The 26,778-nt window shown below is 35.0% G+C and overlaps 1 protein-coding gene across 3 annotated transcripts in view; it reads right to left on the bottom strand.

The window, feature by feature from the left end:
* The window catches only part of LOC141527316 (semaphorin-1A), a 94,354-nt gene that overhangs the window by 42,711 nt on the left and 24,865 nt on the right, over positions 1 to 26,778 (bottom strand). For all 3 annotated transcript variants that reach the window (XM_074242736.1, XM_074242734.1, XM_074242735.1), the window contains exon 3: positions 10,002 to 10,196. In XM_074242736.1, coding sequence (XP_074098837.1) covers positions 10,002 to 10,113 — 112 coding nt within the window. In that variant the 5' untranslated portion in view covers positions 10,114 to 10,196. The remainder of the gene's footprint in view (positions 1 to 10,001; positions 10,197 to 26,778) is intronic.

The raw sequence follows: 26,778 nt of genomic DNA, 5'->3' as shown, positions 1-26,778 counted from the left end.
GACTGGGAGTGTGATGAGAATGCGAGTTGGCGTGTGAGGGTTCTGTCAATTGGCCGAGCATGTACAGGGCTTGACCTGGACCGTCGTCATTCCAGAGCTCGACATCGGAGTCTGGGGTCACAGCCAGGTTTCCACCTTGTGTATAGGGAGCATTACACCTACCGGGCGGGCTAGGGTCCCGGTCCCGCGGCGTGGTTCGGCATCCCAACAATTTTGAGCGGCCTCCATCCACTATAACTCTAACCACGTTGGTCCCATGTGTACCGAGCGAGCCACGGAGCCACGGAGCCACGTCGGAATAGAAAATAGATGTTAAAAATTAAAGACCGGCTCTATTCGGAATTGACAACAAGTGTCGAAAGTAAATTTCAGCAGACTACAGTATATACTACACTGGGTTGTGAATTTTACAGTAAACATCTCTTTAGTTATGCAAGTCTCATGTGTATACATGCATACGTCTATACAGTTTAGAGTAGTTATAAGAATAAATATTGTCGTTAACCTGTACCCGTTCGTTGACATTATTCATTATATATATATTATATAATACGTATATATTTGTGTCGATAGAAGGATAGAGGAGATTTGCCTACACAATTTCTAGCACGCGAATAACGTTGTGTATGCAAGGCATATTTACCGCGACATATATCCCGTTAGCATAATCCATACTTGATTCAATCCTCTGTACTATGAATGTAGGATATACTATATATTTATTATGTACATATAAATATGTTTATCTATTATCATTATTATTATTAATGATTATGATTATGTCTATGTCTATGAGAAAGCTTTAAATTATTATCGTAGAGATCCTTCCTCTTATTTATGCAAACTTTCAAATACTCAAATACCGAGTCAGTTAATAATTTATTTCGTCCTCTTGTTAATTTCTGTTCTTCTTGCCTCTTAATTCTGTTAATAATAGATTGTAATTGTAATTAATATCGATATAATTGATCCCCGAGTCCCCCGAGTCGTGATTATTTAACGAGTTCAACAGCTTAGAGGGCAAGTGTACTTACTAAGTTGTGTTATTTAAAGAATGAGTTAATTATGAAATATCAAATAGAGTTATTTCACGGATCTGGTAATTTAGTAGTTAGTGTGATGTGGTATGTCGTGTGAATGAGTAGGTCGGGCGTGTGGGTGTACGCCGTTAAATTGACGGTTGACGAGTTAGCTGACAAAATTCCAGCTGGTGGTATAGAATTACACTTGGTCAATTGAATTAATTAGTTTATGTTACGCCTTACTGGACTCTATACTCTACACTTTGCCTCTTTTGGCTTGGTTATTGTTATTATTAACTAACCTATGAGCTTGGAATATGAGGAAATTATTCTGATCTGTTAAAAATAACAAAACTTTCTCGAGATAAATTATTCATACGTTAATTAAGTTAGGTAAATAATGAATCATGTGTGTGAGGTTGAGTTTTAACAATTTGATGTTTTTTTTTAATGTGAAACTAAATTGGGTGAAATAAAAGTAAACATTTCAATGAATGTGAACAATTCAATACTGAATAAACTTTTTAACGAATTGTTTTTTGTTTAATAAAGCAACTATTATTCTGAAATATAATTTCCAAAGTGAATTTTTGGAGTTCTAATTATTAAACAATGAAAATAGTAAACAACTAAATTATTTATTCTAGAAAGTTTTTCATTTATAAATTAATTAATTAATCAATTATTAATTAAATCTCACGTAATGTTATATTTATTATTGAGTCATTATGAAAATGATGATTAATTCTGGGAAGACAGCGACCTAGATAAGTAAAATTGAAGGCGTAAAGATGAGGCAATAATTTAACTCAAGGTTCAGTTTGTCTGATTGGATGGAATTTCCAAGTCTCTGGAGTCCTGAGCTTGTGATCAAGACAAATCATTGGTGCGTAAAATAGGGTATGGGTGAGATAAAAAATAAGGAGAACTGGTGACGTGAGTGGAGTGTGATATGTGATACGTAGGAGGAAAAAGTAAAGGTGCCAGAGAGTCTGAGACTGAAAAGAGGACTTTCTTCTCCTCTATCTGCTGGGAGCAAGATATGTGAGTGATTGCGGGGATAAGATACAAGATATATACCACGTAATAGCGAGAGAATAGAATGGACGCCTGGTCAATTTTCTGGGGCTGTCATTCGCACAGGCGTCGCGACTAAAATAATATCATAAGACGAGGAAGAGTCAATTGATGTCACGTCTGGAGTAGTGAATCAATCACTGAGGGTGAATCAATAACATCATATTTATGTTGTTATTGTTGTATGGTTTACTCGCGGGCAACAGCCAGTTTTAGCTTTGAGTCGCAGATTTCAGCACGAGCAAACCTACTGAGGACAGACAGAGATAGACATAGAGGGCCCTGCGGGGAAGAGCAAGAACTAGATCAGGATATGAGCAAGAGGATGAGGAAGAGGAAGAGGAAGAGGAAGTGAAAAAGGGTAAAAAGAATAAAAATATTCCAAGGAAGTGCATCTTACAAGCATGCGAATCCCCGAGGAAGGAGGAAGGAGGAAAGAGACTCTGATGGAAAAACCGGAGGATAAACCAGGATGGAGATGTTACGACCTCTGGGACCTGGAACACCTCGACGTATACACGAGGTCAACGTCTCTCTCGGTTACAACTACGGCTAAGAGGACTGTAAGGACGGAAAGAGGACGACGACGTCGTTGTTTCTATCTTTTTGCTCCCTCACGAGAGCAATACCGTTTTTCCATGTATTTTGAACATCCGCAACGGCAAAGTTATACATCCAATCGGTGATTCAATCTGCGGACTCAGATTTTCCTCTCTATTCTCTTTCATTTTAAATTCTATAAGATTTTATTATTTAATACTTTTTGTACACAGTCTTTAACATTATTTTATTTTATACGGATAATCAATACTCCCTTGCTGTTTATAATTTAACTTATCTCTTGTAGTTTAACATTTGATTAAAACTTTTTTTTTTTATTATTTAATTACATATTAATTTACCGAGAGGAATATTTAATTTTCGATAAATCCACGTTCATGAGTGAAATTCAATAACATTAAAAAAAAAAAAAAAAAAAAATTACGCACATCGTTATAGTTAAAACATTCAATAGAATTTAATTTTGTATATTGGCTTTTTGTTTTAGTTTTAAAAACCAAAAAGTATTGAATATTTCATTTGAATTGGCAATAGCTAAAAGTCTGACTTCAATGAACTAAAACATTTTCATGGAAATAATTGGATTTAATTTAATTTAAAATTTTATTAATAAAAATTCAAGTAGAATTAATTTAACTAAAAGGTTCTGGGCAAAAAAATTCATTTTCTAAATGTAGAAAAATTTTATAAACCTCAATAAGAGACGTTGGATTTTTAAAACAAAATTTATTAAGACCAAATCGCGTATTTTTCAGTATTTTTATTTTCATTTGTCTATCGAAATGAATGCTTTTAGTTATTTAATTAATTAAAAAAACTATAAAGCTATTTTATTTTATTGGGATGTCTTTAGTGAGTTAGTAGACTCAACTAATTAAATGCTCGTAATAAACCACAACAATAAATATAAATAAGATAAATTTATTAGCGATAGCTGTATTTATTTAAAATATATACTTCCACGAAGTATTTAAGATTATAATAGGGGCAATGTCGTCGGTATATTAAATTTCGCCGACGTTGAAATTGAAGAAGAGTTGACACGTGGACAAAGACAAATGTCCAGTATTGTGTATGGTATGGTATAAGTAAAAATAGAGCTAATATAAGCTAGGATAGGACACACGACAACCAACATACCCATTAAGAGTGTACTGTTTATAAACAAAAGGTTCGGGTTATCTAGCATGAAATCGAGACGAATTCAATCGATATAGAAGATATAGGATACTGGAGATAGAATATAGGGGTCCTTAACCCTTGATGACACGCCAGTAATTTATAAATGCCCATTAACCAGCGTCAACTAATAAACCCTACAGCTTTGTCTTGATATTGTCGGGCAGTTGTATGATGGACTCTTCTCTTTTCCTCCTGTGCTCGCTCGAGCAGACCAGACCCATCAGAGTGTAGTGTGCCATACATGTGTAAAAGGAGAGTGTAGAGCGTGTGTATGAGACATCATAATACGTCACGAGGATCGAGTACGATCAATAAACCACCGGCGAGCACAGGACTCTAGTGTAATAGTTGCCCTAAGGGGTTGCAAGAGGAGAGCGGGAGGGATTCACTTTGCCTCGAGTGGCAATAAGCATTGTCCAACGAACAACGTTCACTAGCTCGAAAATCACCCTCTCTGTGTACTATACCAGTGTGTAGTGCTGCTAGATATGTATAGAGGCATCAAGTAGTACAACTAAACCGGCGACCGGCAATCGACGACATCAACCCAAAGGACTACCCATATATTTACACCCACACATATATTTATTGGTACCGGGATGAAGTTGAGGACGGGACAGTCGAGGTTACAGGTTACAGGTTACAGGTTACAGGTATTAGTTTATCCATACGAGGTGCAGAGTTGCTATCGTGTGTACAAACCGTCTCGACATGCCTCCAGATTAGTGGACTCTTCTCATATCTCTGGGATGCAGACTCACGAAAATCACTAGCACCAACGCCTGGACCCGGATCAGGATCAGGAAATAATCCGCCATCCATTTTCTGAGCAGAGAACTAGACTAGACTGTGCACCAATAAATAGATAGTGAATAGATTCAGACAGACATCCGAGAACAGAGGAATGGGAAGTAGAAATAATTTGGGACATTTCGACATGCCAAATGGGTTGCGGCCAATCCGCGTATCGGATAACTTCTGACGTGCTCTCGTTTGTACGTCGACGAAGGATCTATGATCGGGCTTGAGAGGTCTCATCCTAGTAAGGGACCTCGGAACCAGAAAACTCCAGAGGAAAATAAGAAAAGAAGAGATACAGGGAAACTAACTCTTATCTCAGGAGTTGATTTACGAGTCGAGCGCTACCGTACTTTCTGGGCAAGCACTTGTACATGCGAGCTTGCTGTACAATTTGTAAGTAAGTAGATATCTATGTAGATGGGGAGCATCTAAGGGATCGCATCTGAAGGAGTAGGAAGAGTTTTCATGCTTATACTCCTGTACTCTGGCTCGATGTTTTCGCTCGTTTGAGTAACTTCCAAGCATTAAGGATAGGATAAGAGCCAGAGGGCGCGTGCCGCTCCGAGTCCGGACCCTGAATAGAGCCGATGTTGGGGCGGGAAAGGCATTAACGCGTGAATAACTGAGGAAACGAGCGAGTGTTAACGAACCTTATACCTTACATATTTTATTCCTCTTGATGGAGAACCAAATAGACCAGTCGCATATTTTCCGTCCATGGTCTAGGGCTTGCTGTCTAGAGTCTGCTGGTATGAGGCATATTACTCGGGTAGTTGCTTTCAGGGAGATAATTACCAGACCGAGCGGAGGAAAAATTCCGCTGGCCCGTGAACGAAATTTAATGTGACGTTTCAAGAGTAAGAGTGAGGGACCTTTTTTTACATTGTTAAATTTTTATCTTGTTTGGTAATGTCCTTCGGTCCCTCGGGCGGCGTCAGCGATTTTTTTTGAGCGGACAGTAACCGCCCCAAGCACAACTCGCGGCTATACTTTATCCTTTTTCCTTCACTTCACTTTTATTCGGGTTCGATGGACAGCTACCTATGTCCTGTCTCTTGCTCCTCTTGTTCCTCCACTTAGGCGAGGACAACCAACCAATCAGCTAGTCAGCCCGACTTTGCAAAGCTTTGTAACTGTACGAGTCGCTGATATATATGTATTATACATATTATATCTGTTAAAGTGTCTGGTATATCTGGTGGAATAAAATGCGCTATCGGCAAGTTTTCGTATAAAACTTTTTCGGTAGTGAGAAAAGCTTCATATCAAGTTTCTTTTATTTTTTGTGAGCCACTGCCAGACAATTGTTCTCACAGCTCTATTTTCTTTTTCTCTCCTTCTGTAGGCATGTATGTATATATGTATATAGATGTGAAGTGTATACGAATGCGAGCGAGCATCCAGACAGTTAGCAAACAATCGAGAAAAAAAATTTGACAATCGAACCCGTTATTTTCCGAGTTGAGGATAAATATAGAATGTCAATGGACTATTTTGTGCAGAGCTATTTGGTACTTTAGCTCACGGTCTCGGGTAGGTAAATCCGAAAAAACAAACCAGAGACGACTGGAGCTGGAGAAGAAAGAGCCTTGATGGGTTGATAGTTGATAGCATAAAAACCAAATATTTGGAGTATTTTCGTGTTTGGATAAATATAAAAGAAAAGAATAAAAAATAGACGTCTGCGTGGTCGTTTGTCCGGCGCGACGAGGCTTGGCTGGCTTCCAAATTTTGTTGGGATACGGCTGCTTGGAGATTAGTGTCCCTCGTGGTTCGCTATCGGTGTCGGCACACCAGCGTCACCGTCACCGCGGTCACCACCACCAGCAACTACCTAAAACCTATGACTCGATATTTAGTCGAGCGACCAGAACACTCCGATTAGCCAATATTAACGAGCAGCTCCCGCTAACCGCTGGAGAAAGACTTTCCACCACACACCAGTTCATCCACTTGACTACATTTATATAATATTAATCCAATATATATTAACATAAGCAAAGAAATAAAATAAACTAAAATAAAATTCTGCTGGTGAATGATTTCACTTGATTAATAAAAATTTTAAATTTAAAAGTCTGTCGAGTGAATAAAGTTCCCTCTTACTCTCTAAACTCCTGGATGTCGATTTCACGCAGCCGGAAGAGACACTCGTGTCGTAACTTTTATGTTATTTCTCTCTCTCTTTTTTTTTTTTTTTTTTATATTTCGATTCTCTTTTCGTGTCAACTTTACTTGGGTACCACTGTACCGCGGCTCGCTACTAATACCAGAGTAGCTTTAAGCCAGCTTTATATTATAGCGTCTTGGAGCCTCAGAGTAATATAAGAGGAACCGAGAATCAAGAAACGATCGACTCAGGAAATACGCGGGATTTTTTTATACCCACTGATTTCATCTTATTCTCAGCGCTATTAAACTTTTGACGTGGTGATGTCATCGCGGTGTACATCTGAGAATCTAAGAATACGGTGACACGGACAAAATATCTTCCATCTCGATACTTGGTACTAAAAGGCGATAATCTCTTTACTAAAGAGATTTTTGGGGTTTTTTCAAGAAAAAAAAAATTATTTTAGGGTAAAAAAATTATCTGACATGGCCTAGGTGTAGAAACAACACATAAAAAATACCAGTGACTGTTGAATGTCGAAAAATCCTCAGTCAGTCATACATCAGACATGAGACTGGCAAAGGTTCACCCTAAAGCGTCTGATTACCGTGCATGAATCATCGTCGGTGGTTGAATTATAGCCCGAGTCACGGAATGAAACTCGTAGCCGGAGTGCCAGTCGAGTTGTTGTATATCCCCGGTGAAGTTTCCGCACGCACTGAGCCACCAACCACCGATCGATGTATCACGATCAACTGACCGACGAGTCATCGGTTTCCACGGCACGTTGATTCATAGCAGCCTTCACCCCTCGGTTTATCGCCAGACAGAAAAAGTCTCTCGTTATAATAACAAATAACATATTTACTTTTTTTTTTTTATTTCAAATTGCTCACCTTGAAACTATCACAAAGAGCAAAGAGTAAAGAGTGGGCGGGTGCTGAGAAGTGAGCAAAAGAAAAGTTTGCTCTAGTTAACCATTCATGAAAAATTCCGGCGGTTAAATCGATGATCGCGGTACAACACTTTTTGTCTTTATCTAGCTGCTATCTGAGAAAATAACAAGTAAGAGAATGGAAGGAGAATGAGAAGCTTGAGTAAAGACGAAGCTTTTATAAGTAACGACAGGTGTTTACGAGCAAAGATTACCGGGCCTACATAATGATAATAATAATAATAATACTAACAACATGTAGAGACTCTAGACTAGACTATAGAGCTGGCATTGCGAAACTTTTGGTGTACTGAATTGCTGTCTCGTCTGCTACACCGATATAACAAAACCAAACCAAGCCAACATACTACATGTAGTTACTTAACGAGCTTACGACCGCGACAATCCATATATATACAAATATGTACACAAGCATATATATATTTACAAGTGAATGTACAATGTGCAGTATGCAGTGTGCAGTGTGGTACGATTTCCGTCATCGTCGTCGTACAAGTCGTAGCTCCAATGCAAACTTCTCGACCCACATTCTACCCCGTCAGTCGGCTCATTAGATTTTATGCCACGTGTCTGCGTCATCTTGCTCGATTGCGTGAATACGATTGACCCGATCACAAGAAATTCAATCGAATTCAATAAATTAGAGGCAGTACTAAACTTTGTACTTTTGACTAACAAAAATTCAAAGGTCTGGTTTTGATGTCGTGTGAATTTTTTTTTAAAAGGATATTTTGTAAATATATTTTCACTTAATATCGAGATGATCGGAAAGGATTTAACTTGAGTGGGGCGGGGGTAAACGGCGACTGTATTCGAAACACCTGTAGAGCTCCAAAGGGATTTAGTCGGCGAAAGAGCGAGCTTCTATACTACTCCGTTTTTAGTTTTTATTTTAGCTTTTATTGTTTTTTCCCCTCAACATGCTCTCGCTGCTACGATATAATACTTCTGTTCGGTGCACAGCTGGACGGGATACTGTTTGTAGTCTCTATCCAATTCAACTAATAAATATATATCTATTTATCTACAGAGGTTTATAAATTTATACGTGTGTAAAAAAAAAAAAAAAAAAAAAAAAGGAATATAAAACGAGCCCTCGTCGAATTAGCCTCTTGACGATAAAAGAAATTGGAGATTGCCCCGGGGAGAGTTACGATGTTGACGGTTTGCCCGGGCAATCGAATGTACACGACCATGGAATTAACTAAAGGCTAAAACTCTGGAACCGTATACTGCCCAGTTTATAGTGTACTACCGTCCAGTTTATATAGTATCGACTCGTTAGCAGTTCGCTTAAACGTTACTGCTTTTTCGTTAAATACATATATATATATATATATATATATATATATATATATATATATATATATATATATATATATATATATATATATATATATATATATATATATATATATATACTTATACAAGTACAGACTGTTTTTTAGCCATCTGATGTTCAAACACTTTTTTTAACCATTAACCTTTGACGGTCTGCAGTCTACGGTCGATGGTGTACTAAAGTTACTTTTTCAATTTAAATTTGATCTATATTATATTTCTTGGCGAAATATTAATTAAATTTTTAGTACTAAAGATTCATTTGATAGTCGCGGTATCTACATTACTTGTAAACTTTCGGTATGAAGAGGTAGATATATATAGTTTGGTTATTATTACTAAAGTGCGTGTACTCTGAACTTTAATTATGCCAAGTGATATTTGAGAAATAAACTAATAATTGAATGACAGCTTGCTTTTCAAAAGTTTATGTGGTTTTTCGTAATTAAATTAGTTTCGTTCCGAGGATATATAATATTGTAGTATAATATATTATTCTATATCGGCTCCCGGTTATATTACAACAACTTTTGTTTATAAATTACTAAAATTTCTATTGTATATAGATAAAGTATTTTTAACATTTAATTTTAATTTTTTTAGCAATGTATTAATTTCATAAATTATTATTATTATTAAAAAATTGTCAAATTAAAAATGATTATACAAAATTGGGTCAAGTTTTGAGAGAATGAGATTAGTCATTTATTATTTACCAATTTTGACGTAGATGATGCATTAATTCAAATGTAAACTGGTGGATCGTCGAAAAGGGATGATAATCCTAATAATAATGCTGCATAAATTCCCGGTAAATATTTAACCACCGTACATAAATAATTTATAATATTTAGCAACAGCTTAATCAGACTTAAATTATTATCCGTTAAATCTCCGAAATAAATTAAATTCAAACAGAAGTGAATGAATAAAATAATAAAAAACTCACGGTGTTTGACATGCAGTCGCGGCACGGGGTCTTGTGGCCAGGAGAGTGCTTGCTGACACAGCAGGCCCAGCAAGGCCAAAATTTTAAGTAGAAAGCGCATCCTCTCGACCATTTTTATTAAAGCCCTTGGGCTCTCTCAGTAAATCAGCGGTCGTACCCGTGATTCGGCATTCTGCCCCTCGATCTACGGCAGACCTGAAACAATTATTAAACAACATTATTAATTATTGCTGTATTATAACGATTAATAAATATTCAAAATGCATTTATCAAAACAACTATGTTAATTAATTAATTAATTAATTAATTAATTAAAAATAAATTAATCCCATTAAAATCAGTTATACTTTTCTTAATTTTCTTTTTGATTAATGAACGAAAAGGAAAGGAATTATTCTGAGAAACTCCAGGTACAACTCAAGGTACACTCGGGAAAGTGTAACGAGTACGAATAAGATTTTAAATCAAGAGTACCAAAAAGAGAGAAAGAGTTTTCTGAGCAAAGTCCTTCATTATTTCAATTAAAAGTAAGAATTATTCGCTGCGCGGATCAGAAGTTTGACGAATAAAAGGATTTTATTTATTTTTTTTTTTTCTTTTTTTTTTGGAAGCCAGAGCAGGTAAAGAGGTTTAAGGAGCTGAGGAAGAGGCCAAACACTGAAACTGGAATAATATACGACACCACAAAGATAGAAGACAGAAATTAGAAGTTAAAAGACAGAAGACAGTATCCGAGTATCCTGTAAAATTAAAGCTGTCCAGGTTTGAAAGTAAAGGATAAAAGGCTAATGAGGGATCAGACGGGCAAGGTTTGATGTCGGTATGCATTATGCAGCGACACGTTATCTCTTTTCTCTGGCTGGCTAATACATTTCTCACTGGTTGGGCATGCCTCTCTCTCTCTTTCTCTTTTTCTCTCTACCTCTAGCTCTGTTGAACGGGCTGGTTTTGTTTTACTGTCTTGCACTAAACTCTCCGGTGAATTCCTGCCGAGTTTCCACTTCTGTACTTAGCTATTTGCTCTATTACTATCTCTAAAAAGGTAAGAGTGGAAGCCAACGTAACGTCACGCAAGTGAGCCCGGCCTGGAAGCAAGTGAACCTTCAGCTTCAGTTTCGGCTTCAGCTTCAGCTTCAGCTCCAGCTCCAGCTCCAGCTCCAGCTCCAGCTCCAGCTCGACTACTCGGGATTCTCTTCTCGGGGTTCAGAGCCATTCGCTGCACGATGTTAAGTGTAAAGTGTAGGTCGGTAGGTGGTACTCGTCCCGGGCACTGCATTCAGCATTCAGCGTTCAGTCTGCAGGGCTAGATCGCATTAAATACCTTTAAATTGCTTTGTCTGGCTGACAGTTTACAGTAACAACGCCGTTTGCTTTAATTTCCACTCGAGAATTCACAGTAACCTTCTCTTAATAAATCTTAAAGCCCATTTACTTTTTATTTATTTCCCCTTTTCATATACTTTATTTTGTTTTATTATTTTATTTAAAGTTTCTTCGTTACAACTTTTCGAGGGATTTTAAAAGTTTAAATATCAATAAAAATAATAATAAATAACTTTCACTTTATTGCGAAATATGTCCGCGTCTCTTCCGTGTAATCTGACGGATGAATAAAAATATATTCTTTATGTCACAGGCAACTTTCTCTGCATGGAAAAATATTATTTTTTATTATTTTGATTTTTTAATCAACCCAAGCAGTACCGTATAGTATAGTGAGTATAGTATAGTATAGTGAGTATAGTGAGACGTCCCGAGTTCCAGTATTATCACAGACACAGAGAGCTCTTTGTCTTTTAATAAAATAGCAATAATAGTAATAGTAATTGCGATGCGACGAGCGGAAGAAACTTTAGAGAAATAATAAAGAGATGGGCACGTCAACTCTTTACTTCTTTGACCGCAGAGTTAAGATTATGTCGATAGTTAAAGAGCATTGCTAACAGCTATTGATATTGTCAGGGATAAATATTAATATATTTGTATTCAAAGGTTCATCATCGGTCCTACTTATATTCAATAAGACATTTTCATTTAAAACATCACTTTTTATATTTTAAGTTTAAATAATAATAATAATAATAATAATAATAATAATAATAATAATAATTATTATTATTATTATTATTATTATTATTATTATTATTATTATTAAAAACGGAAGAAAGTTTAAAGTTAGATACGTCAACTCTCTTTTGACCGCAAGGAGTTTCGATTGTGTCGAGACTAAAGAGCAATTGGTATTGGCACATATGTGTGTACATACAGCGGATTCACGTGTGTATATATGGGTATAATAGTCGTGTCGAGATCGAGAGCCGCGAGTTAGATAAGACAGTCGATAAGGGGCCATTTGAAAATGGGCCACTTATCCAATAAAACGTGCCCTCGTTGATAAATCTCGCACGTAGATACGTCGTGGGATGTGTGGGTGGTTAGACGGAGAAAAGGTATAAGTATATAAGCAAGATCTTATGGTACTGGTGTATTCTACGGTAGATCTCATTTTCTAGACTTGAGACGTTGAGACGTTGAGCGAGTGGAAACTCTGCGGATTTCGATGAAGCTTTTCCCGCTGGTTGGTAACCAAACTCAAGCTCGGCTCTTCAGCTTCAGCTTTTACTTCTGCTCTGCTTGTTCATCTTCTTCTCACTCAGTTACTTTAGTCAAGGTATTCCGGCCCCTTTTCTCTTTCTCTCAATATTCCCGCAGTATGAAAGCTTACTTACCAACACAACAAACCCCAACGAGTTTTAGTTTGCTATTTTAACGTCAAACTAAACTTAATTGCTTCTATCAGAACGAAAATGTTTGCGGAAAGAAGATAAATCTTAGCGGGTTAAATCAAACATTGAATTTATCTTGGTAATATGTTTTTTATTACTTTTGCTTTTACCGGATGGATAATATACTATCATCAATTACTAATTTTACAGGTTTTATTGTATAGATTTAACAGTATAGATTTTTTTTTATTTACATTATATCGTCTTTTAAAATTTAATTATAATTAAAGTTAATGTTTACGTATTTTGTTTGTTGTTTCACAGTGACTAAATTCAATTATTGTATGGAATGTCAAAAATTTAATACTGTAAATGGAAATAGTTAAAAGAGTTTGAAATAGATGAAATAATTGAATCGTTCACGTGGATTATTTTAAAAATGGTGGATTTTTTTTTTTTTTAACGCGCTGGTTAAATTAAATTAAATGCGTACGGAAAAAATAAAGTAAAAATATCCAGTGACATTTTATACAAATAACGTTATCTCTTTTACAAAATAAAATAGTAAAAAAAAAAAAAAAAATAAAAAACCTGACAACTTTTTTTTGCAAACTCATTCTATCTGTACTTGTCATTGTAAAAAACAACAGAACAAAATAACAAAACTTTTTAAATTATTTACACGGCGATTTTGTTTGTATATATGTCGGGGAAAAAAATAACAAAATGCATTACATTTTTTACACTTGTCTAATGAAAAAAAAAATGATTAAAATTCTAGCAGACAATGAGAGAAAATTTTTATATAAAATAACTAAAAGCTCAATCTATTTATTTAATCAATTTTCTCTTTTCTGTTCATTCATTCATCAAACTAGGCTTCATAAATAAAGTACTTTGACTATAAAACGTTAATCAAAAACAAACTGGGCGGGGAAAACAACCATCATAACAATGATAATAAAAAATAATAATAACCAAAAAAAAAAAAAAGAGAGAGAAAGAAATTCAGAGCTTTCGTTAAAATCGCTCAGGGCAAAATTACATCGAGAAAATTTATTCATTCGATTCGGCTCGTAATTTGCGTCGCTCGCAAGTGTAGTCCCGATTGCTCCACACTCTTACATACACATATGTACACCTATATACCAAAATAGTACTGTATATAGAAAGGAGCGTGCAGAGTTTCAATTGGGCCGGCAACAATGAGAGAAATAAAGACGCAGGAAGGTAGCGAACGTGATATCGGTTGCGTGGGAGCGAGACGTCGCGATTGGGATTCAGGTTCAGGGGGGTAGCCAACAGCTGGACTCTATCAACGACGATCGGACGTGACTCAAGCATAGAAATCGAGTAACGAACTACCTCACCCTTCTCGCCCTCCATCTGGATCCCCGGCGGCTATTATTAATGATTCGCGGTCTCAACAGCGTTAGTTCGCGGAAGTCGCGCGCCCATAATAATCATCAGTTGAAAACATTTAGCTGGCAAAGCGCAGTATAGTATTCAACAGAGGATAGAGGATAGACGAGCACGTGCGATTCATCACCAGTAACTAGCAATAGAGATACTCCACCCAATACACCCAATTGTCATACACGCTAAATAATTGTACTTGTAATGTATAATGTCCACTGTTTAATGTGTAATCCAGTATAAATAACAAATTCGTGCTTCAATTATTAGGAAATAGTATATTACACCACCATAAATCCCCCTTTACATCCTTTGTCATAAACATAAACAATAATAATTGGTTCAATGTTAAAATACGCATTATTATTATTATTATTATTATTATTATTTCATTTAAAATAGAGATATAATAATTGCAAATTTATGTATCGGTGAATAAACACTTGACAATGATCAATTCATTTAAATACATAAATACATACATATATAACAATGATAATAGTAAAATAATATACGAATACGAATATTACTTTGTTACTAGTATTATTATGTTGTGGAGAATGTCATCCTGTTGCGAGCAGAGTTGGGAATCGAGAGTTGGTTTGATCAAAAGTGGAAGCCCTTGAATTGTCGATGCTTGTTCCATTATCTCGTCTCGATGAATGTTATACATACACATTCAATATAATACATTCAATGTACAATGTATTATGTACAATATACAATATCCTGTAGTAGCTACTTGTAGTTATTATATTTTATTATATGATACGCCATATTATATTAGTACTAGCGGAGATAGAGAAGCAGCAAAACTATTCGTAGGTGAGTTAACGGTGAGAATCCTCGAGACATTATTCATTGTCCCCGGGAATCGAAAATGGAAAATTTAGTTGGTGTATAAATCGATTTGCACCTTTCGTGACAGATTTAGGTATAAGGTCACATCGCGTCACTTATAATGTATAGTGTTTTTGGGCATTTATAAGTTTTTACACAGCCCGTCTCTCGGTTCGAATCGGATTGAAAGCTTTTTGCTGGTGGATTAGATAAAAATGTTGTTTTTTTTTTTTATTCCTCGTTCTGTTTCGTTCGAATGGACGCGATTTATAACGATAAACAAAATTTACGAGAGTGATAAAAATGAAGAAATGATTAATGGGTGCATAAAGAAACAAAATTTGCGTGAGTAGACTTTTGGTGTAGATCGCGGTATATACAGTAAATAGTAAATAGTAAATAGTAATAGTTATAACTCGTACGGGCGGTGTAATATAACACGCCAGTTGTAAATGGGAATTGGTTGTTTTTATCAGTCTGATGTCACCGTATAAATGTCTGTAGAGTGGTTTTATATAAATATACATTTGTATCTGTAAGGATGTATAAGTGCCGGAGTGTGAGAAAAAGAGGACAGAGATGAAGAAAATGGTGGTAGCGACTATTGAAATTCAGTGGCCCCGACTGAATTTTAAATTACCTCGAATTATCTTAATAAGAATCCGGCATTCTCACTCCGTCTTCGTTACTCTCGTTATGTTTCCACTGTGTCTGCTCTCCATTTATTCTCCTCTCGGATTCATCTACATCTATATGTCTATATCTATAAAAAGTCAACTGACGAAGCTGCTGCAGAAGAAGAGTAAGGTGCTTGTGTTTGAGAGATACCGAGAGAAAGACGAGAAGAGAGAGCCAATTGCTGTATGAAGGCAATCGCGACTCGCTTTCATGTTTCTCGATTTGTATGCATTGAATTCAAAACAATGTTGGATTTTAAACGAGAATGAAAATATATATATATATATATATATATATATATATATATATATATATATATATATATTATTATATTGCGATGGATAAAGTATAATAACAGGGACACTGTTGTAGTATGGAAGAACAAGAAATCAAATGTTTATAATATACCGTGTTTTATTGACGGGATTTTCCCGTTAAGAATAATTCTATTCATTTTATATCTCTTTTATTTTATTTTATATATTATTTTTACTTGTTATGTTCTCGTGAATTATTTTACCTTTTTTGTACCAACCATTAATTAAACTTTAAATATTCATCATATCAGCGGGATTAAAAATTTATTCAAAAATTCAAGTGTTTTCATATTGAATGAATTTTTATGTTTTTAATGCAACGGAAATATTAATTTTTAATTTGATTTATTATTTTTTTAACATAAAAGCACTCAATTTGATTTTTCCGGGATTCAATAATTGATATGAATACTACTCAGCTTTAAAATTCGATCAACCTGAATGTTTTTCAGTTTATTGAAATGGAGTTAAATTAAAAATTGACACCATTATATATCAATATCAAGAAAATGTCACAGATATTTCAATATTGCTGGGGCTGAATCAAATAATTTATCACCTCAAAGATTTTTGACAGCTCATAATTATTTAACTTTATTTCAGGGAAGAAAGTAGTTAATTAAAGATTTCACTTTGAGGAATATGATTTAAATAATTGATACAATTATATTTAAAATAGCGACTGGAATTAAAATATTAACGGACGTATTTAATGTGCATAAGATCTACGAGGGAATAAATCAAGATGTCTTAGTACATATTCGGTAGTCGAAGTTTAATTGATTATATAAGGAGATTGATAGGCGAATAACAAGTTAAACCGTGGATAGGAAATCCATCGCATTGTCACTCCTTATAATGCACTATATTTTCCTCTACTTGCTCAAAATAAGTCTACAGTTGATATTGAATGCTCAATGAAAAATTACCCCTTGCTCCATTTACGTCAGTGAATTGCACTTTAAAAAATAATAACAATAATTTAGTGAGCAATTAATCATGTGCCAATCATTCATGAAGGCATTACTATCCATTTATTTATTTATTTATTATTTATTGATAATATTTTTTGCGGTGTGTTGAACGTTGAGTTGTTAGAACTGACGTGTTGTGTTTTTACATATAACACAATATTAACGGGGACTTTCCATTCCATTTATACATCAATTATCTGGACGACGAGCGGCGAGGGTGGTTATCATACATCAAATGGCATTACAAGCCCTACTACAAAATGGAATAGAATGGATCCTACAGCCTATACTACAACTAAATGTATTGCGCGAACCAGCTACACTAGTCACATTAATGACGGTATAGATCACTCATTTATCATTCGGATCCCATGTCGTCGACGTAAGCAGATGACGTCATATTTTATTATTGTTATTATTATTATAGTTCAATCTATCTATATCTATATCTGCTCGGAGATACAACAGCTACTGATTCACTCTCCTGTAATATAAACATCTGATCGATCACCGGAAATAACTTTATCGTATCACTAAATCACTCGATGCGAGCCCACTTCAAAGTGGATTAGATGTGATATAAATAAAATCTCAAAATTCCACTTTTTGTTTTCTCAAAAAAAAAAAAATATAAATATAAATATAAATATTAACGTCAAATTTAATTTTAGACGTCTGGCAAGAAAAGCTTTATTGAAATATTTCGTAGAAATTTATATTTATTTTATTCCAAAGAAATATAACCTTAATAATTTTTATCATATATATTTCTTGCTTTAAAATTAAAATTATTTTCGATTTCTATCCTCTTATCTGTATAATTATCTTTAACGACAAAGTTCCTTAAAGTGTTTTTTTTTTTTTTTTTTTAACACTTTCTCTTAAAAGAAATCCAAAGTAATAATAACAATTATTTTTAATTTTCAATTTTTCAAATTTTTTTTAATTAAAATTTTCTCTCTTTCACTTTTTTAGTCACTCTTAACAATTTGAATTTACTGAATCGTTAAATTGCCGTTAAATTTTAATTAAAAAAAGATAAAAAACAACTTTATTTTTGTTCGATAAAAAATAAAAAATAAAGATAGCAGCGTTATAATTTTAGCAAAAAAAAAAAAAAAAAAAAAAAAAAGCTGGAAGGTTAAAAAATACTTCCGACAGAAACGTGTGCGATAAATATTTTAATCAATCCGATAAATCCTGTCAAAATTAGTGGAATATAAGTTTTTTTGATAAAACTGAAACAAAGTTGAGAACGTGACATCTCAGAGGGAGAATGGAGTTAAGTTGTAAAGACACGTGGAGGAAAAAAGCGTTAAAAAATATTGGAAAGTCATCGAAGAGACGGCACACACTTTTCATGTCCACGTCAGACTCGCGGGGTAAAGACGAAGTAATAGTATATGGCCGAAAGTGAGAAATAGATAAGAGGAAGGAGGAAAGAGGGATGAGACAAGTCACAAGTCGCGGATCTACCAAAGAATATAAAATAAAAAAGGAAACGGGTAAAGTGAAGCTCTCGAGTATAATATGAAAAGTTGGCTCTGTCTATATGTATAATATCTTTTCCTCCTTCAGCCCATCGGTACCGACACCAGGCGCCTTTAATTCAATCCCCGTGGATGACGTATGGCTCGACCGTGTGACAGCCTGATATCGTCTGCTTCCTTCCATTTCCCACTTGTCGTCACACATCGAGGGGACGACTACTCTAGTGAGGATCATCCCAACACAGACACAATTCTCTCCTCCTCCTCCTCCTCCTCCGTCATCCTTTCATACTCCCTTTCCGCACGATTTCCTTTATACGAATTTTCCATCCCTCGAATTCATTATTTTTATCTGCCGGTTACTGACCTGTGGATCTCACAGTTCTATTATTCAACTCAATGAAAAGGATTTAAATTAAAGAGTAAGTGAGAAGAGAAAAAAGAAGCTTTCAAATAGAATTATTTTCATAAATAAAATTTTTATCAATTCTGATGCTCTTATTCACTCTCTTATGAATATATTTTTATTATCATTGATAATTCAGTAGTGCCTGAAGTCAGGCTGAAATTTCAATAGAGTAGTAACACGAATCCTAGAAAATGTGAATACATATATAAAATAAAACCAAAAATAAAGCTAAATAATGAATAGAGTAGAAGGAAAATAGAAAAAAGACAGCGGAGCTAAAAGGGCAGGATAATTTAACGGACGTATCAATCGATATTTATTGAATATACATCTATATATCTATATATATCTATATCCAGAGGACATAGGACACAGGATGGAGGGTGGAGAGTATAGGTGTGTATGCCCCCTCTCGCTTATTCTCTTCCTTTTTTACTTTCCCGGTAATGCGACCCGGGTAAATTTATTCAGCGCTCCGGGGCTCCATGGAAAAAGAGGATAAAGAAACTACAACAGAGGATAAAGAGTGACACAGATGGGAGTAAAAAAATAGTACGTCCCGTAGGGAACGATATTCGTAGACCCGTCGAACCCGAACGATCGTGTTATCGTCGTTATCTCGTCTCCGGTAACGAGTTTCGCGAGATAAAGATAAAGTCTGCCGGGCTTTTTTCATCCTGCCTCTTCTTTACTTGGCTCTGCTTGAGCCTGATATCTCTTCAAACCTACTCTCTATTAAACTCTTTCGACGCTCTCCACACTTCTATAGCCCGACAATGGGCTCTCATTAATCGCAATACTAACGATAATTGTCACCGGGAAAAAGCTCACGTTGCTCTAAATAAATAACGACTAATATAATCCGGTAGTTGAAAAAAACTCAATAAATATTCTTCATATATACATTATACTGTGTAAGAGTGTATTTTTAGCTGCACCAGAGAGACTAATTTATTTTTATCTTCCGAGAGACAATTAAAAGTAACGGTTGAACGGATTCTTTGGATTGCTGAGCGGTCGTCACATTTCCAGGCGTAAAACCCCGGTTTTGTGATACCATTACGGTCTATAAGGACTAAAGAGGCTACTCGAGATCCCGCCGTATGAATGTGAAGGTATGTGTGAATGCAGAACAACATTAATACCAACAGAACGACAAAGCAGCAGAATAAGCTTTGCTAAACATTGCAGAGTAATACAATGTCTAGTCGGTCTGTGATGTTTTATTGTGCTCTACATAGTAGAACAAACTAAACACTGTTGGTGTGACTACTGATTGGTACAGTGGAGCACCGAAAGCTCGGAGGGAGGTGTTACGGCCGCAAAATTAAACTTGGTCCGAGGACGATAAATTGTTGGATGTCCTGTGCAGTCACTGAGGATATAAGAGCTATCGTATATATGATACAACTATACAGCTTTGGCTTAAATATATATCCAAGCGCACCTCAGGGGACTCCGAGGCTGCCGGGCTGCTCTATATATTTGCCAACGTTTATTTTAAATATATATATCCTTATATAATATAATATAATATAATAGCAGAGGCTAAGCTAAAACGACAGTCTACGGTATAAAGATTACAATATGCAGTAGGTTATTCATGCTGGAGCTAAGAAACAGTTTAAAGCCGCGTTAAAATCCACATGATATACATTGCTGGAAAAAAACTACCCGAGGGCTGTAAAAATTCACGGCTCCTGTTCTTGTTTCTCCGAGCTCCTTATTTTTACAACTAAACTAAACTAAACTGAACTAAACTGAACTGGGGAGTAAATGAAATATCGTGGGAGATACTAACGTGGTAGGGCTTTCGGATATGCTACACATTTTTTGTTCACCCGTGAGATAAATGCTGGTTAATTGTGTGCTGCGAGATATCACGCGGCGTTATATGCGTGGTGTGTCTATGAATATTTATGTTTGTGTTTTTCTTTTCTTTTTTGTATTATTTTTATTATTTTTATTATTTTACGTATGTTTGTGTGTTACGTAGTTATAAGAGACGCGGAAAATGGTAATAAAAAATAATATACTAAATAAATAAAAGAATTTACAATTCATAGATGAAAATTGTTAAAAAAATGCCGAGTGTTTTTTCAGCTTGTTTTGCGCGTGATTTAAAGTACTGGGATCGGTGAATAATAAATAAATAAACATCAACACTGATACAGAATGAAACTGGAGTTTTGCTGAGCTGGTAGTAGAAATTCTACAGATGAAAGAGAAAAATATAAAATGAATGTAGAGATATGTGTGTGTGTAGATGGAAAGTGGATACATATGTAACATACGGTTTATAAATGTGTGAGTGGATACTGAACGACGGTGGAATATTTTTATGCGTCCTACACGCCTGCACCTGTTCGCTTTGGTTTACTCGGACAACCAAGTAAGAGTGGCTGTGGTCGCTGTCGCTGATGGTGAGGCAATAAAACAAACTCGAGTTTGTTGGTTAGCTCAACTGAAAATGTTAATGCGAATAAGAAGCGGTTGAGTCACACTGTACGAGTTTATATTCGGATAGGAGTTATACGTTAAGAAAGTTTACTCAAACTCTGACGTGAACTCCGAATAGAAGTTAAGTCCAAGTCCGTGAATGAGCGTAATAACGACAGCAGGTTGTTGTAAAATAATTTAGCTTTAAAAATACCGTAAGTTAAATAACGAAGGATGAAAAATAATAATTGGACGGAGAAATGAAGATATTAATTAGAAAAAGGAGGAACAAAAGTTAAAACAATAGTAATGGAGAGACGAGAGACAATAAATAAAGGTGGAAAATATTGCATTGATTTGCTGTGGATAATTGCGCGTTTTATTATCGTAATTATTGAGCGTGCGAATTCCTGGGGCTTGGAGAAAGCTTGTGGATTGGAATAGAGAGGCTGCCCTGAGGAAGAAAAATGAGGGAAAAAATGGATTAAAAAAGGCGACCGGATGCCAACTAAGAGGAATGCTGTGTGTATTCTTTTGGAATCGGTGGTTATTTTTCCCGTAGCTGGTGTTGGTGGCTGCTATGCAGCTCGGTCTCATGCCGAGAACTGGAAAACTGGAGAAATAAGAGGATGCCGGTACCGTTAGAGGGAATCAAGTCTATCGCGAGAGCTCGTTAGAGTTGAGGCCGAGCAACAATCTTCGAGAATCTTTAAAAGAACACTCGAGTTTCCGTGAGTAGACTCTGTAGTCACTTCTACAGCCAGCTCTTTCGTTATTTTATTGAGAATAAGAATGAGAATTGTTTATATAGATAGAGGTTTTTTAAACGAGAGAACCGTTCAGTCGCTAGGAGATTCGAGGTTCACACAACCAGAGGGATAATAGCGAGGTATTTGGAAAAATGGAACGAAAATATTTTTATTTTTATTTTCATTTTCATTTTAATTAGTTTTAGCAAGAAAATAAAGTAATAGTAGAAAGAAGAAATTTAAGATAAAAGGTAAAATAAATCTTTTCTCTGTCGAATTCTATTCGATTCTATTCTATCAATAATTAATTTTCGATTTATGGCTCACTGAAAATGACCTAGCCGAAGGATATTATTTAAAGTTCTTTATTTGTTTTCTCTTCAGTGTCTCCATAATAAGTTTCAGTGATTTAATATATATTTTAAATCGCTTTAGTTCAAATTTAAATTCCATTGGAATATCGGAAAAACATTTTATTAACTGATAGCAAAAGCGAGAGGCATTAAGAATTCAAAATAGATTTAAGAAACATTGATGGTGATAATAAAATGTGGTAATGACGGTAATGTCCGGGTATTTAATAAAATAAAATCGAAAAAAAAAAATTAAATAAAAAGAAAATAGGGGAGGAAACCAGAAGTATCAGCCAGGTTTTTCAGAGTCCATTTGACCTCAACGAATCAAGTTCTCTTCGGAATAGAACGAATCCGGTGTACCGGATCCGGACAACAACTGGAAGTTGGAAAAAATCTAAAAAGTTTAAAAAAGGTTCGGAGAGAAGAGAGAAGAAGAAAAAGATAGAAGAAAGAAGAAAAGGGAAAAGGCATTATCTGTCTCTGGAGGACCGCAAAACTCGGATTTCACGAGTTCTCAGAGACTACCAAGAATGATAAAAGTGCCGCGATAAATCTTAAAGTTGATTTTTTTGTTCGCTAAAGAATAATTTCCCCAGTCGCGCGAATGCTTCGCAATTAGAGGTAGGCAACTCGCCCGTTAGAATTTTCTCTCCTTTATTTTTCTGTCTTTCTCTCTCTCTCTCTCTCTCTCTATATATATAAATATATATATATATATATATATATATATATATATATATATATATATATATATATATATATATATTTAATAATATAAGAAGAAAGAAACGGGATAGGATTGGTGAGGAGCCGTTGCTTGGAAAAAAGTTCAGCCAGAAGCGCGTGACAAACTTATTCGCAGCATCTCTTTTCTCTACTCAGTGCATTCTCCGACTTAGAGTTATAATACCTTGCACTGTAGACTTTTACTGTACAGTACAGTACTGTACTGCGTATATACCGCGTAAACGTCGAAAAGGAGAAGTACATGAAGTTTAAAAATAAGAAAAGTATACTACAGTTGGAAATCTTTCGCATCCTCTTACCTTTCTGCATGAAATTTGAATAAGAAAGGAGTAGCAAGTAATAACGTCGTTGCTTTTTCTTTCCACTCAGTGCTTTTTTATATAAATATATATCAACGAGTTTCCAAGAGCAAGAGAAAAACCTCAAGGAAATATATAATATATATATGTCACAGATAAATATATATAAAGCTTTATAGAATACCGAATTGTGAATAAATAACAAAAGATTTTCTATTTTCATTCCCATTATATTTTTCCGATATGTACTTGATAAATTTAACTTACTGGAATTTCCGGTATCAACTCACTTCTTTTTCCGTTCTTTATTTTACTTTTTCCAGTGAATTTCACACTTTATCCCGTGAAGTAATGTATTTAATCGGGAAAAAGTACTTAAATTTAACCATCAAATCGCTCGTGTGAGTACGTCAGCTTCGATAAATTATTTCTATTTCATTTTATTTCTTCTTCATCTTTCTTTTTTTAGATTAAACATATACAAGACACGTTGATCGATACATCTATATAAATTCTTATCGTTTGGAACTCCAGGCAAGAGTCAACGTTGCATATTCATAGAGAAACATTTCGCACAAACATGCGCTCGTGCCGATGGCAATTTCAATACATATAACATATAACATGTATATATTATTCCATTTCATTTTAACACCGGCAAGTAATACATGCACGCGAGCACATGGCAAATGCCAATTGTAACCTGCTCCAAAATAAATACCATTTACATTGAAAATTCAAATGTACATATACAAATGCACGAACTGTTCTCTGATAGTAGTAACAGATATCGTACTATCAAAATTCAATGGCTATTGTTTTTATAAATTGAACCGATAAAATTTATTCAACAATATTTTATGTAAAAAATCTTTTGTAATTTTTGATTTTTAAATAATTATTATTATTAATAGTTAATAAATTCTTAAATCATTGTAACATTAATACTGACTTTTTTCTTGAATAAATAAATGTTAATGTCTGTACTTTATTCCCATTTATCTACACATGTCATTATCATTATAATAACAATAATTATCATTATTATTGTTGTTGTAACCACAGGATTTTATTAGGGCGCAAATAACCTGCTGTTGAACCTGCGTGAACTTTGCAAAGTAACCAATGCAAGAGAAATAGAGGTAAGAGCCGTTACGCTCGGTTTACGTCTTTCTCTCTCGCATGATCAGGCAACTTCCGGTCCCGTACCTTCTACCTTCTACCTTCTATCCTCTATGCACTCTTTGAAAAACTATTTAGTTAGAATGTATGTATCTGTACACATATGTAGAAAGTTAAAATGCCTAACGGTGCAGTTTGCTTACATGGATTCATTCCTCTTTACTTAAAATACCTCCAAGTTGTATCGAGTCCGAGCTGAGGAGTATGCAGAGGATACCGAGGTAAGGATTCGATAGGATAAGTAGAGACCCACACGATTGAGTTTCACGCTGCACTTCACAACAAAAAACAGCCTCGGGGTAACTGGCATAACTTTCACCTATCCATCGATAATTCACATTGTCATAAAATAATTTTATCAAAACATATTCATAGCAATAATAATAATTTATTTTTTAATAAAAAATAAGAGAGGTCAAAGGGTTGTATTGCGTGGCATACACTCGTATTTAGTCAACGATTAAGAGTCCGGAGATTGCGGGCACGGATCTCGTAAAATAAAAAGTGAATAAAAATTTAAAAAAAAAATTTACAATATAATATAATATAAAAAAGGGGTCGGGGGTCTTAGTACGTAGATAAAGCGGACGGTGTACTCGTTAGTCGAGCGGAAGCCCGCGTAATGTCGGGGGAATAAGGTGAATCGTATTTTGAAAGGTAAGGTTCACATGATGCAAGCACAGCCCAGGTAGAAAAAAAGGAAAAAAAGTCAAGTGAGAAGCTAAGACTAGACGAGCGTGCGGTATAGAGACCACGATGAGAAAAAAATAATAAGTAAAGACGAAGAAAACGAACGAGGGGATAAAGAACACGAGGTGCAGGGGACTAAATAATTTGAGGGCGCCTCGGGTCGTCTTCTCACAAGAAATGTTGCGGCCAGCCCAGATAAAAGCCGCTTTGAAAAATCATGAATGGTGTAAGCGATTTTCCTCTACACCACACACACTCATTTTTTCTAGCCGTAAGTTTTCTACGATGTATAGACTCGCTAAGGAACTTTTTTACTTTTTACTACAACAAACTATTACCCGGCGACTTGTGATTGTTGAAATATTTATTAGCTCTGGTGAATAACTCTATTGTAATCTTCATAAATAATACGTGCATTTATTTCTGCTACATTTTGCTTATTTTCCTCTGCTCTGTCCTCCGGGTCTATTCTCAAATACGCGGAAGCGGAAATAAAAAGGAATGAGGGAAAAATAACAGCGAGCTCGACAATAGTTTGGCTTACAGTAATAGCGGACGGAAAAGAAACCTCGAAATATTTTTCTTTAATCTTACGAAAATAAATCGAGTGAATTCATTGAATTTAATGCTTCCATTCGGGAGCAAGAAGAATTATTATTTGGGTCTATTGGTCAGTTGATAAAATAGAGGTCTTACACGATGTTATGGGTTAGAAAAACAACTTATATATCTTTGGATCTTTATATCTTAATTGTTGACAATTGGATCCAGGGGACAGTTGCCGATTTAGTGGAATAATAAAAATAATAAAAGCAGCTTTATCCTTTTATTTCACCGTACTTTGTCTAATATATATTTCATTCCTCTTCTTACGATATAATAGAGAATTTTGCCTCAGAAAAAACGTGCAATATCGTCTTTAACCGGCACCAATTTGTGTGTTTGTATTATATAGTGCAGTATAGATGCATGTTATGTTAAAAGAAAGAAAGAGTGCAGTAGAGAAAAAAGATAATAGACCGTCACCGTCACTCTCAAAGTCTCCAGGGGTTTTTACAAATTTATTCATAACCCGTCCGGTGTGGTTGCTGGTTGGCTTTATGGTTGATGCTAGATGGAAGATGGTAGCGAGCGGTAAACGCTGCTAGTGGGAAAATCTTTAACTTGTCGAAAGAATCAACGCCCTGCACGTAAGAATCGACCTCATAAAATATTTAATAAAGTTATTATGGTACATACCCGGTTTTTAAAATCCTTAATATTCAACAAAAAGCTCTATTAAGATGAAAAGAAAAAAATATATCAAGTACAGCGGATTAAAATAGGTTAGATAGTTTTTAATATAACACGACTTATTGTATTTTTCAAAAAATAATTTAACTTTTTTTACGGCTAAAATATTTCTTCATTAAAATATAGACCTGGTCATATTTTTTTATTTATTTATTTAATAAAACTTTGGACC

Source organism: Cotesia typhae, unplaced genomic scaffold (assembly GCF_013202065.1).
Source record: "Cotesia typhae breed Kobodo isofemale line unplaced genomic scaffold, CoteBio_Ctyphae contig_4, whole genome shotgun sequence".
In the NCBI taxonomy this organism is placed as follows: Eukaryota; Metazoa; Arthropoda; class Insecta; order Hymenoptera; family Braconidae; genus Cotesia; species Cotesia typhae.
This window is presented reverse-complemented; position numbering and strand designations above follow the sequence as displayed.